Source organism: Agelaius tricolor, unplaced genomic scaffold, assembly GCF_023055355.1.
Source record: "Agelaius tricolor isolate 1412-34295 unplaced genomic scaffold, bAgeTri1.0.p SCAF_4, whole genome shotgun sequence".
Classification (NCBI taxonomy): domain Eukaryota; kingdom Metazoa; phylum Chordata; class Aves; order Passeriformes; family Icteridae; genus Agelaius; species Agelaius tricolor.
In genome coordinates this window covers 14163065-14177375 of record NW_027269264.1, presented here as the reverse complement: position 1 = coordinate 14177375, position 14311 = coordinate 14163065, and the positions used below count along the sequence as shown (strand labels likewise).

At 41.2% G+C, this 14311-nt stretch overlaps 1 protein-coding gene across 1 annotated transcript in view; it reads left to right on the top strand.

The window, feature by feature from the left end:
- LOC139588895 (E3 ubiquitin-protein ligase KCMF1) overlaps positions 1-14311 on the top strand; it is a 50471-nt gene that overhangs the window by 19792 nt on the left and 16368 nt on the right. Inside the window, exon 2 of the mRNA XM_071424669.1 lies at positions 3168-3335. Within this exon, the coding sequence (XP_071280770.1) occupies positions 3168-3335 (168 nt within the window). The remainder of the gene's footprint in view (positions 1-3167; positions 3336-14311) is intronic.

Genomic DNA, 14311 nt, shown 5'->3' with positions numbered 1-14311 from the left:
GACATGCTGTGCTAAATAAAATGTTATCTTTGGGGGTTGGAGGCAGAATGAACTTAAATTTTGGAATTTAAGTTGATATAAAGATGAAAGTTTTAAAGATTAAAATCAAAAGCTTTTGTTATAACAGAAAGAATAAGGTGGGAGGAAATTATTTGGTTATTTCAGTTTCTAGATCACATGTTGGATAGATAGTCAAGATTTTGGCAGCCAAGTAATAGGCTTGAAAAGGAACAGGAAGAACTGTCAGGTCTGACTTTGCTCAGACTGTTATATAAATGGAAAATAAGTAATACAATTTCTGGAAAAAAGATCCTGCTGGATTTGAGAGAAGGTCTGAGGCTTTAACCATGTATTTAACTCCGAAATTTCAATTTCATAATTTTCCCTTTTGCAGTTTCCATTCTTTGCTACAGATAAGGATATAAGCATAATGTGGTACATCCCTTGCTGCCAGCCTGTTCCTCAGAGTAGAGGATGTGGTAATTGTTGTAAAATACCAACTTTGAGAGATGTAGAAAGAATGCTGTCTCTAGAACATTGCTGTTCTCTTGGTCTGACTTCACCAGCATAGGGATGTGTTATGTTAATATGTTTTTCTCTTTGAAACAGATTGTAGGTGTTCTAATAATTGATGATAAGTAACAAAGTTCATCTGTTATTTGAAGACCTGGTAGATTTTCACTGCAAATGTTCTAAAGTTTTAAATACAAACATTGTTGTGGTGTATGTTTATGGCTGAATTTCCCTGAAGTTAGTATCACATCATATATGGAGATTGCAGTTTGGAATAATGTGGAGAAGTGTGGTATTCACATTCTCTGAAGAGAGAGACATAATTCTCTCTCCCAGGATTTTTCCTGGGGAAGGCAGTGAGAAGCACAAAGAAGAGAAAACAATTATCTCTACTTGCTACTCCTGTTGTTTGGCCTGTGTGGAATGTATTATGGAGATTGTTTACTAAGAGTGATTTGTTAATTGGACTCCAGTGACGGTTTTTTGGAGTGATTGGCCAGTTCGGTCAAAGCTGTGTTGTGACTGTCTGGTAAGGGTCACAGGTTTTTCTTTAGTATCTCTTTAGTATAGTTTTAATATAGTATTGGTGTAATATAGTATAGCTTAATAAAGCATTTGTTCAGCCTTCTGAAATCATGGAGTCAGAGCACAGTATTCCCTACATTGGGCTCATCCTGCATCAATAGAGAAGTATTGATATGAAGAAAATCTGTAAATGAGAGCTTCTTAAAAATGTCTGTCTTCAAGTAGGAATGATGTAAATGTTTGAGAGAACATATGACAGGAGTTTGTTGCTAAGAGGCTTACATCTGCATTAAATCAGTTATTCCAAGCTTAAATGAAAAGAGTGGGAAAAATGCTACCTTCTGGAGAAGCATGGGTTAGTTAGTACATCAGTTGGAAAGCTGTTAGTGTCTGACATAGACTCTAGGTTGAACTAGTCTGCTTTCAATGGGACATCTAACTTGCTGATCAGCTGTTTTCTAGAAAGTTTAGTAGGCAACAAAGAGACTCACAGTGCTGCCAGTAGCTGCTAAGTGTTGTATGTACAGCGTTCATTGTTGGGGAGATCTGCACACTGCATAGGTAGAATTTGTGGGTCTCTGTGTGGGAGGAAAAAAGCAAAGAAACCAACTGAAGCAGTGAAATTCAGACTACAGATTTAGCAAGAAAGTGCTCTCAGAAACTAGCCTGCTGTCAGTGTGTAAATCATCAGATTGTTAAAAATCCTTCAGAGTTGATGGATGAAACTTCAGGGAAAAGAAAGTTGAGAAGGACCTTTTTTTTTCTTTTTTAAGCCAACCAAACCAAATTTGAAGATGGTAACACGCCATCCTCAAAACATAGTGCAGCTATTAACAAAGATTCTGGAGATACTTTCTTCTAATATGCTAATCCATGTAGAGTGATGCTTGCAGAATATATAAGCAGTGAGGTGAATAAAAAATAGGTTCAGTATTCACGTAAGCACCGTGCTTAGATATTAGAAGCTATTAGTGCCTGAAGCTGTCCTCGTAGGTGGAGAAACTAAAGGCAAAAATGATAAAATAATTTTGCTCACTGCTCCTCTGAATGCAATGATGCAATTGTTTGAACAAGTTGGGGAGATTCAAAAGAAATTGCGTATTAATGTGTTGCTGAATTACTTGTGGTAAAGCTTATATTAGATGCTACCAAGTGGAGTAGTAAAAACAAAGGCAAAAAAAATTCTGTAACTCGCACCAGTCCTCTGACAACTAGGCTTAAAAAAAAATAGGGATATGGCTAATGTGACTCTTCTGTTCTGGCATTTTGCTCTAAAATTGTCTCTGCTTTTGCCAGACTGTGAAGAAGAAATCTTAAGTGATGCCAAAAGAAGGTGTTGATCCAAATCCTGCCTTAGTTGTACACTGTAGTTTCTTTTGTGAAGGCCCTTAATTTGCTGCTGCAGTTGAAAGACATTTGTGTTAGCCTTTGCAGGTTACAAGATGATGCCATTTCTGCACTTAACCAGGCAATCCAGAGAGAACTGAAACCATACAGAGAAAAATTAAAACTTCTTGAAGCTATAAAACCTTTGTCAGATACACATGCAGATGTGACAACTTTACATTGCAAAGAATGAGTTTAAAGGAAAAATAGAATGGAGAGAACTGATGCAGGCTAAATTAAAAGAGCATGGGAAAACATCCTGATTTCTACACCATATGAAATGTCTGGCTATTATGTTATTCAGAATTAAAATATTAGGAAGTGTTGAATTAAAGGCTGAAAAATTAGTATGTTTTTGGCAGTGGTTGATTGTTGTTTTTCTTTCCTCTCGGTCAGCCATTATACAGTTTGGCTTTTAAAAGGGCACAATTCCTGACTGAACAGTCAAAATACCAGTTGATACTATGAGGTAAAGGTGTCTGTAGGAACATGCAGCCAAAGAGCTTTTAGAACTTAACCTGTTGTTCTTTCAGGTGCTTGAGTGTGCCTCAAGAATTCAAGATCCTAATTTTGGGAGAATGGTGTCTTTTAAAGATGCATTTAAAAATTTGAGTCTTGTATCAGCTGCACATGTCAGACATGGTTGGCTCTTAGTAGTTACTGAGAGGCAATAGCAACAAATCTTCCTCATAAAAAATAAGTGCATTTGTTGCTGTCTTAAAGCAAATTTTATTTGTTTACAGGTGTCAGCTGTGATGCATGTTTAAAAGGAAATTTTCGAGGTCGCCGGTACAAGTGTTTAATTTGCTACGATTACGATCTGTGTGCAACTTGTTATGAAAGTGGTGCAACAACAACAAGGCATACAACTGACCATCCAATGCAGTGCATACTAACAAGAGTAGATTTTGGTAAGTGATCATTTTAAACTCCAGTAATTTGTTGCTGTATTGTGTCCACAAACATAATGCTGATTTTCATGTTTCTAATTATTAATCACTTCCCCTGTTAGTGCACTAAAAATAAGGGCTAAGATCTTGAGTTCTAATAGGCAGGCATGTTTTCTTTGATAGAAGAACTGCTTTTTTTTTTTTTTTAACTGATGCATATGTATTTCTGATTTTGTTATTTTGGTCTGATTACAGCAGATTATCAAACTAATAAATACACTTAATAACAGTGACTACCTGTTAAAAGTGCCACAATCCACAAGCAGAAAAAAAATCCTGGTGAGATTTTATAGGAAGGTAGTTCATTTGTAGTTTTTGTGAGACTGTAAATATAGGAAAGGTAGTGATGGGCTGTAATGAGTATGAGAGATTAGTGGTAAGGACTAGAATGTAGTCTTTTTGGAATTCCTTTGTAGATCTCCTAATCCAAGAGTTATTTCTAACTGTAAAGCCTTGTCAATATTTAAAAAAAATAATAATTGTTCTTGTGTCTTTAAAAAATGACCGCTCACTTAAAAAATTTCAGAGGTTTATTAAACCTTAACAAAATACAACAAAGGACTGAATAAGGAAAAAGGACAGTGCTGGGAGCGTGGAAGTAAACTGCCATGTGCTCACCCACAAAATGGCTGCTCCTGGACCCTCCCAAAGTCTGTCAGTCAACTCTTCTTTGCTGTCTATTGGTGCAGACTGCTTTCTTGCAGCTTGATTGGAGGTCAGGTGTTGTCATGCCACACCCCCCCTAGTTCTCAGCTGCCCCATGCAAGGGGCACACATACACGCCTTCTCTCCAGGTGTCCTGGACAACCCAGGCTGTCCGGTGGCAACAACACAGAGGGGGGACCATGGGGAGAACAGTGGACATCTAAAAAACAAACCACCATAATGTAACCATACATCAATAAAACTTCTCTTAACATACACACAATATTCATCCCCTAATTGTGAGAGCCAATTACCATATTACCTATCTATAACAAACCCCCCTTTTCCTTTTCTATAAGTGATTGGGCTTGAACAGTTAGCTCTCATTTTTGATTTTGATGACCTACTCATGCTTCTGTTGAGTCAAACTTGATTTTGGAAGAGTCATAATAGCATCTGTTGATGTGGATAAAGACAGTGGGAAAAAGAAAAAAAACCCTCAGGTTTTCTCTTAGCAAGATGATTGGTGGAGTATGTGAGCTGAATTGATTTGAGCAACAAAAGGGAGTAACAGAGATGTGGTACAGCTTTTACCCCCTTTACCATGCCTACAGGGTTGCTGCCTGCAGCAGGGCTATGTAACCTTCTCGATGGCGAACATAGGGGCTAGCTTGGTCTTGCCCTCTAGTTCTTGTCATACTCCACTTGTTAATTCTCAAGTGAACTACTTCAGCACTTCTCGCTGTTCCCCATATACTTCCCCTCAACAGACACTTGTAACTTCTATGCATTGAAATAGGACAATTACATCAGTGACCAATACAATTTAAATTTCTTGCTCAAGGTGTTACGTAAACAGTCCTCGAGCTGGCCTGTGGAAGCTTGATTTTACTTTTTGGACATCTTAGGGCTTTTCTGGTCAGGCAATCTTCTTGCTAGCCTGGCCAGAACTGCAATGCCAGCTTATGAACCATTGCAGGCAGGTGTCCCCTGGTCCTCACATCTGGCAGAGATACTACAGTTATCCTAGTTGAGCTTACATGGAAAAAGAAAGCCATCAGCATCAAAAAACCCCAAAAGTGCAAGTAGTTTTCGTCCAATAAACAGGTGGCTTTATCCAGGCTCTGATTTCTTAAGGCAGCAATGCTTACAGCCCCCCCCCCCCCCCCCCCCCCCCCGATTTTTGGTTCTTAGGTTCTCTAGGATGCTCTAGGCTTTGTCTGCTGGCAAGACCTGGATGTCTGCCACTCTAGGCTGTGGGGATGTCCTAGTGGCATGGGCTTTTCCTGGGACAAGAGAAAATGTTGTGGTTTTGTGCTGGCAAGTGAAAGGCACAAGCAGCAGTTGCCACTGATCTAGTTACTGCTGTCACAGATTGGGGACACTGCTGCATTCACACCGTGGGCTTCGCGTAGGATGGAAGAGGGTGACTTTGTGAGAAAGGTGACAGAAGGACTGGCAACTACTAAAAAGGCAAAAGGGATTTCCTTTTTGGTCAAGGTAGAGCCGGTCTAGGGAGGAAGGAGATCTTCAGCGGTTACCCACCCAACAGCACAAGGGACAGTGACTAGCGGAAGGCAGTACCACATCAGGATTTGCCATCAGCATCCCCCAACTTTCCGGCTTTGGCAAAAGCTTTTTGGCTATAGCTGCTCACTCTTCCTGTAACCAGGTGGGTCCTCATCTGTGCTAGGCTGTGTAGCCTGTGGGATCATGGAAAGGGCAGTTCTCTTAGAGAAAAGAGACAAAGGGACTGGCTGTGCCTAGGATGCCTCACCTTCTTTCTAGGGCAGACAGCCTGTCTTTGCTTTAACAGTTGTAGAAGGGAAATGTGGAGGCAAATTCTTCTTTCTCTGAGAACAGAGTGTACACAGAGAGCTAGGGACCACTCCAACCAGCAGAGCTCAGTAGTGACACACATGCAAACATGCACACATCTGTTTTTCCTAGGTGGGACATCAGCCAGAACTGTGTATCTAGAGCCATGATTCCGGAGCTACGTCTCTGGGCGTGCACCCAGGGACATATGCAGAGCTAATACAGGCACCTGCTCAGCTGCACAGAGCCCTGCTACATGCTAGTAGCTCATGCCTGCGGGCCTAACCCATGCACTCCAGCACACATGTGTACACAGTTGTCCACATCAGTGTGTGCAATGTCATATACATCAACACACACGTATCGCACACAGGGCTGTGCTCACACGTGCAGAGCCTGTGCACACTCACAAGCACAGACCTTTTCACAACTGAGCGGGCACATTTAACACATACGCACACAAAAGTGCACGCAGCACATGCGCATGTCAGCATATCCATGTGCACAGTGCTGTGCACAGTAGCATACCTGTACACTGCAAAGCGGGATATGTACACTTATATCTGGGCACACCAGAAAACACACATGCACGCAGCTGTGCACACATGCGTGCTTTAGCACTTGTATGTGTACACAGAGCCGTGCACACTGGCACACACAACATGTGCAGACACACACCCTGGCACACACATGCACAGACTCGCACACATGCACAGCGCTCCCCAGAGCCCTTCTGGAAGGAGAGTAGTAGGACATCTACTGCCTGCTACCACCCCCTCTCTAAGCCTTTGGGGTGGGAATAGATAATGCTGTCTTAAAGGAAAGGTTAAAGAGAGACTGTGCTGGATTCTTGCCTCTTGCCCCTTACCGTACAAGGGCAGGAGGGCACAAAACTTATCACTTTTTGTTGTCTTGTCTTTCCCAAGAGCTTGACTAGCACAAAGAAGAGGATTAGAGGGATTTATTGAGGACCACTGCCAGTGCATAGCACACGTGGCATTCTTCACCTCTTACATCATGGGATGCTGCGGTAGGAACTAGCAACAGCTCTACCTTACTGCTCTAGAAGTCAAATTTTCTATGGAATATCTAGTTCTGGCCTGCCTTAATCTGCTCCTTTGCAGCAGCCAATTCCTACCGGAACTGGCAGAGTATATGGGGGTCTGTGTCTTGGTTGACTTCTATTCTAGTCTGCAGTAGAAGGGCTCTGGTTAACCTCTCCACCTCTCATGTAGGTAGCACTGGCCATAGGAGGAGACCATGTACTCTAAAGGGACTAATTCTTTGTCCTAGCTCTTGCTGCCACAGTGAGGCTGTTCAGTGGTTCAAGAGATAAAGGGAAAGGGAAGTGTAGGTGACAGTAGCTCCTCTCACAGCAAAAGCCCGACTCCATAACAGCTAATGACAGGTCTTCTCAACAAAGCCCACCTCTCTAACAGTTAGAAAGAGAAAGAGAAAAAGAAGAGGAAAAAAAGAAAAGAAAAGAAAGAGAAAAAGAAGAGGAAAAAAACATTGCCTTCTTCAAGAAAAGAACAAAAGCAAACAAACAACCTGCCTGCAGTCTGGAGATACCTGTATAACTTGGCCTACCCCCTCAACTGGGTCGGCAGAGCTGGAAGTTTAGCAGAGCAGCGCGCAGCCATGCCTACTGCACTCTAAGCAGCTGCTGCCCCCCCTCAACTGGATCAGCAGCACTGGAAGCTTATCATGCTGAGTGCCACTACCTTCCCCTGCCTTACGTACATTCACTCTCACCTGCAGTCTGGAGACACTCGTACCACTGGGCCGATCCCCAACTGCTAGCTGGACTGCGTGCAGCCACACTCAGTGCATCGGGTCTCCACTGTGCCCTCTCATTGAGTTGGCAGCACTGGAAGCTTATCATACCAAGCACTGCTGTGTGCTGTTGTCCCATGTGGCGCCCCCAGAGTCTCCGGTCTGGAAACTCCACGACTCCCTGTCCATGGTCCTCTCCACTTGCGGCTCTCACTACCAGCAGCCCTGCATGCCCGGAAACTTCAGATCTACGCACGTGGCCCCCACCACTCAGCAGTTCCCGGTTTGGAAACGCACGCAACTGGGTCAGCTCTGCCAGGCACTACTGTGCTCAGCATCTCTCAGTCGCCGTTGCCTCTCACCGCCACTTTCCACTTCTTCAGCTTTCCTCTACTTCTGGTCCCTGCTGTTTGGCAGTTGGAGACTCCAGCATCCCCACATGCCCTGAACTCCCCTGTCCACCAGCGCAGCCCCCACCAGTCGGCAGTTCCCAGTTTGGAAGCCCTGCGCAACTGGGTCAGCCCTGCTGGGCACTACTGCACTCGGCGTTTCCCAGTGACTGCTGCCAGTGGCAGCCTCTCACTGCCCGTGGCTTTTTTCCTACCCTTCTTTCACTCATGTCCCACCTTTTGAAGCTCCCCTACTTCCCTCTTTGTGTCCTGCTCTCTATCTGCCCAACCATCCAATATTTTTAAGCTCCACCTGACCAGGAACAGATCCCATGCCCTACTTGCCTGGAGTCTGAGGTTCATGCACCTGGATTACAGGCGATCAGTCTGGCCAAAACAATTATGAGGATGGTGCTTTTTCTCCCAAGTCCCACTCATGCACTAGCCACTTCACTCACACCCCAAACACACTCTTGGTTCCTACAAGTGCAAATGCTCACAATCCTCCAGATCTTTTTTTCTGCAGTTTTGCAGGAGATGAAAAACTTTCCCCTCTTCCCGCTCTTCTTTTTCATTGTTCAGTCTTTTGCTGCTCCCAGGGTGTCAACCTACAATCACCAGTGACCTGAAGAGAAGTCGATGGAGCCGCTGAACTTGCGGCAGGGCATGCCTCCCTTCCGAAATCTCCTTTGGGCCATGGAGATGAGGTTTTTATCTTGGACGAGTCCCCATTTGTGAAAAACAGCTGCTCACTTTAGGAATTTCAAAGGTTTATTAAACCTTAACAAAATACAACAAAGGACTGAATAAGGAAAAAAGACAGCACTGGGAGTGTAGAACTAAACTGCCATGTGCTCACCCACAAAGTGGCTGCTCTGCCTTTTATACCCTTGGGCTTGCCTCAGGCAACCCTGGACCCTTCCAAAGTCTGTCAGTCAACTCTTCTTTGCTGTCTATTGGTGCAGACTGCTTTCTTGCAGCTTGATTGGAGGTCAGGTGTTGTCATACCACACCCCCCCTACCAACACACTTTTCCCATTCTCAGCTGCCCCATGCAAGGGGCACACATACACGCCTTCTCTCCAGGTGTCCTGGACAACCCAGGCTGTCCGGTGGCAACAACACAGAGGGGGGACCATGGGGAGAACAGTGGACATCTAAACAATAACATAACCAATAACATAACCATAATAACATAACCACCATAATGTAACCATACATCAATAAAACTTCTCTTAACATACACACAATATTCATCCCCTTATTGTGAGAGTCAATTATCATATTAACTATCTGTAATATGTCCTGTCCACTTTGTTGTTTCTGTTGCATTGTAGTTGAAATAGGTTGTAACTTGCGAGAAATGATTTTGTAACAGTCCACTGCTCCATGATGTTGCTGATGCTGGACATGTATTTTCTTTTGATGTCAAACACATGGGACTAGCATTTCAGTATTTTTTCCCAGTGCTTGCAGCTGTAATCTTCATTTTTTGAATACTTTAAATATGATGGCTTCTCAAAAGTCCTAAATTCTTTACCTTTTTGATTAGAACAGAGGTAAAATTTATACTTTATTGGTCTAAAATTTTGAGAATAGCTATGTATAGAAATATGCAGTTTCTTAAAACAGCCTTTATATGAAGCTGTCTTCAGTTTTACTTTTCATTGTCAGGGCGCCTCTTGCCCTGAGACTGCCTGGTCGTGACTCCAGATCACAGGAGTCAGTAGTTCAAAAGGAAATAATTTATTGCATTATCAAAAATACATGCCCCTGTTTTAACTTACATGTTTCTTGTCCGGCTTTTCTTTATTCCTTTGTGTACAGTATTAGCAATTGAGGTCACTGTTTCAAATGCACAGTTGAAACTTCTTAACCTGTTAGCAACAAGTATTTTTGGATATTAGACATGGGCTAAAAGGACAGCATTGCTGTAAATACTGAATACTAATCACGGGGGTAAGAAGACTGAAACATACATTAAATATCACAGATTTCAGTGTGCTGCAATGAGAGCTTGTTCTAAATTATACTTTTTTAAAAAAATGCCTATAATTGGAAACTGAGAATGACTAAGAATTATGTTTTGTTTCTTGCTACTTGAGTACTTCTCTTTCAGTTGTCTTTGATAAATGTACCTTTGGCTTAATTCCTTTTATGTGTGTGTGTTGTAGAGACACAGAGGGGTTATTTTTTACTATCTAAGTATACATTAAGAAGGTTCACAGTGAAGTATTGAGATGGGTAATAGGATTTGAAGGGCAACTTCTATTTCGCTTGATGTTTATGCTGTTTATTCTCTAAATGAAAATAAGAGAACAAGGTCTATAAATTTCATATGGCTAGATATCTAAGTATTGCTCCCACAGAACTAGCATCAGGAAAGAAAATACTGCGGCTCAGCTCTACAGTAAAACTTCTGGTTTGATTAACTCTGCAGAACAATGAATATCACCAAATTGTGAGCCATGGTAAAGTCTGATGGCATAGAATTACTACTGACCTTACAAGCTTATGGAATGGAGAATGAATTGGAAAAATTGATAATGACATGTTCTTTAGAGTTGAGAAAGATCTGTGACATTGTTCATAAAATGTTTTGATTTTAGAGTTCTAGAATACTCTAGATTTAGAATAGAATACACCTAAAGGCATGTACATTACAGTATTGTATAGATGCTTAAAGAAACTGGTGACTTTTCAAAGGGCCTTGTGTGGCCAAGGAGATCATGTGACTTTGAGGAACATGCAAAAAAATTAGGCGCTAAGAAATGTTAAATTTAATTAGAAAATCAATAATAAATGGTAGAAGTAATCTAAAAGTACCCGATTTGGGGTTGTTAGGATAGTTGTATTAGTGGATATTAAAAATCACCAAGGTTAGATATTAATGTCTGAGAAGAAAATAATCTCAAGGGTAAAATTTGCAACTAAGTGGTTTATTCCCAGCCAGCAGCCAAGCCCCACACAGCCACTTGCTCATTCTCCACCAGCAGAATCAGGGAGAGAACTGGAAGGGTAAAAGCTGAAAAGTCTTGTCTTGAGACAGACGGTTTAATAGGGAAAGTGAAGATGGTGCATGCAAGCAAAGCAAAACAAGGAAGACAGGTAGTCAGAAATCTCTGGAGAGCAGGGTCTCATCATGCTTTGTGGTGACTTGGGAGGACAAACAGCATCACTTCAAATATGCCCTCTTCCTCCTTCTTTCCCCCTTCATATACATTATGTCCTGAACTTTGGTATCATTATGGTCCAGAATCTCCCTTTGGTCAGTTGGGGTGACCTCTCCTGACTGTCTCCTCCCAGTCTCCCATGCATCCCAACTTCCTCATTATTGTAGCAGTGCAAAAAGCAGAAAAGGCCTTGGCTCTGTATAAGCCCTGCTCAGCAGTAACAAAAACATCTTGATATTGTCAGCCCTGTGTTCAACACAAATCCAAAAGATAGCCTCATACTTCACACTGTGAAGAAAAATTAACTGTATCCCAGCTGAAACAAGCCCAGAACTAATAAAGTCTCCAGTAGTTTCCAGGTGATGTGGGAAGTCAAATGAAAAAAGAGCGTTTGCAGTGATGACAGTATGAGTAGGGAATGTTCTTAAGTAAGGAAGATGTTACTAGAAACACAAACTGGAAGGCTGTTAGTGTAACTGGGTGTGTGAATTGTGGTTTACTTGGCTAGTGACAAACTTCAATACTGTCATCTGTAGACAGGTTTGTTTCAATATGAAAATATTTTAATAGCAATAAACTTGCAGTTTTTGCTTATGATACGGAGGAAAATGGACAGCTAGTGAAAAATTAGTATTTTATCAATGAAAAGGAAGCAAAATGGGGAATCCTTCTGATGCAAGCACTTCAAAGGAAGTCACTGTCATTTTTCTGATTTTAAAAGTGCGCGTGAAGATCAGTGAATCATTTGCCCAAAATCCATCTGCTATGATGATAAGGGCCCTGTACCATTAAATCCCACCACCACTCCAGCCAGCACTGTCTAGGTGTGGGTATCAGTGGAGTTCACTTAAGTAGTCTGCCTGAAGCTGCAACCAAATTGTTTGTGGTGGACAGCTGCCAGCACCGATGATCCTTTCAGCATAGAAAAAGTCACATGCTGTTTACCTCTGTGAAAGTTGCGATCAGTTCTTAGAGTTCCTAGGTGCTGTAATAATGTTGCAGAATATACTGCAAGAAGATGGACTTTTTCAGGTATGCTGAAAGAGCTTTTGTTGTCAGCTTGACACATTTTGATTTTTTTTCCCTGAGATTCAGGCTATTTTGGAGCCAATATGAGAACACTGAAAACAAGTAAAGAACTCCAGTATTTTCTGGCTGTGTATGTTCACTCTTGCACCATCTGGTTGCCATAATTATCTTTCAGGAGTCAGTATATAACCTATATGTATTAATTTTTAAGCAAGATGGGGTCCAGAACAATGGCAGTGCTGTTGTTCCTCAGCCCCCACAAGAGATACTGGAAAAAATTATATGCTGAGTGATACGCTGCTGTAAGAGGGACAGAGCTTAAAATAAAGTATCAAGTCTAATATGTAATGAGAAGTGGTCTTCAAAGCACAAATCCAATTAGTTTATTTCAGCAGGGTCAAACTGTAGAGTCTTATTTCAGGAAGGTCAAACTGTAGAGTCAAGAGTAGAATTGTTATAGGCCTGTGTAAAGAACAGGCATGTGCTTACCAGGCAGACACTTGTACTTCTCTGGTCTTTGTAGATCAGTTTGTCAGGACAATGGAGAAGTTCACAGCAAATGTCCTAGTTTCCTTTTTCTTAAAAAAGCATTTTAAACTGTTGGGATGCTTTAGGGGTCTAAGCTTGTGGCTTGCCCATTACCACATCATTTTAAAGTGGCTACACTGACAAAGAAAGTAATACAAATTGGTTAGTAGGATTCTCTGCCAGAAATTGTATTGTGTTACTTTCATCAAAGTATACAGAACCTACCATGGCTCAGAAGTGCCTTCACTTGTCAGCTAAGGTGCATGTGTGACAGAAGATCCTGCCACCTTTTGTGCCCAACAGACAGATCTTGCCACCTTTGTTCCCTAGGCAGAGGGAACTGATTAAATAATGGGTACCATAATAATATGTAGTGTGGGATTGACTGGATTCACCAGAATTCAGCTTGAGACTTTTGTGGGTTTTTTGACTTGGTTTTTTTTTTTTCACACACTGGAGCAAGATATGCGTGCTAAATGTGTGTCATGCTAAGTCTGAGCATTGTCATTTTTTTGGATCAAGACTCTGAAGCAGCTTTGAGGGTAATATGGCTGCTTGATAAATGATACAAGAACATACATACTTTGTTTTGTTAAATGGTGTGTTGCCACCATTTGGTTTCTTCAAACTTTGAAGAAGATTAAATAACTACACTATACTTGTATCATACCAACATTTTTATCTCTCTCTATATATATCACATTGAAATTATATTACTTATATGAAGAAAAGTGAAACTACAATTCCATACTGCTGTGTACTCTAGTAAAGAATTATGTCTTAACAAAAAATACAAGCTGTTAGAAAATGTAATCCTGAATCAGATGTCTCTTTGAAAGATTGATTTTTATCTAAGAAATTCTGTGATATTTCTGTTTTGTCACTAACCTCCTACTAATTTTAAGAATGCGCTAGTTAGATTTTAATATTAAGTATTCATTTAACTTTTGTAGCTATAGATGGATAGAAAAGCAAAACTGCTGATGTTTTTGGTTGTATTTTCACATTTAATTCAGGTTGTTTCTTGGAGTTTTTTCCCCACCAGGAAGAAGCTATAATGTCTAAACACTGCTGTGCTTGAAAACTGACTTCATAAACTACTATTGGGTCCTCATCAGACAGTGTTGTGATCCTTCTGCTCCTTTTTATTCCTCCCTTAATTGATAAGGAATATAGGTCATGAATCTTAGCCTAGAGGGATGCAACTGAATCTGGTTTTACTTCTTTACTAAATACTTTTACTTGTCTTCCTAGACATCTTGAACAGAGGGCTTTAGAGGTCTAGAGGAGTTTGAAGAATTATTGACTCCTGCTTTTGTCTTTGAAATGAACCAAAATTTCAGAATCTGAAAGATTTCTTTGTGTTCAAAAGAAACAATTCTTCAATCATGGGCACATTGCATTCTAAACTGATAGATTTGTAAATGAAGAATGGTAACACAGTTGTAGCTGCAGCCAGGGAAGCATGGTGTTTCTGTTTCTTCCCATATTGCCTCTAATTCTTAGTTAACTTCATTAGCAAAGGACCCCTTGGTAGTCGGGGACATGACTGTTCATAATTGTAGGATTTTTTATGTGC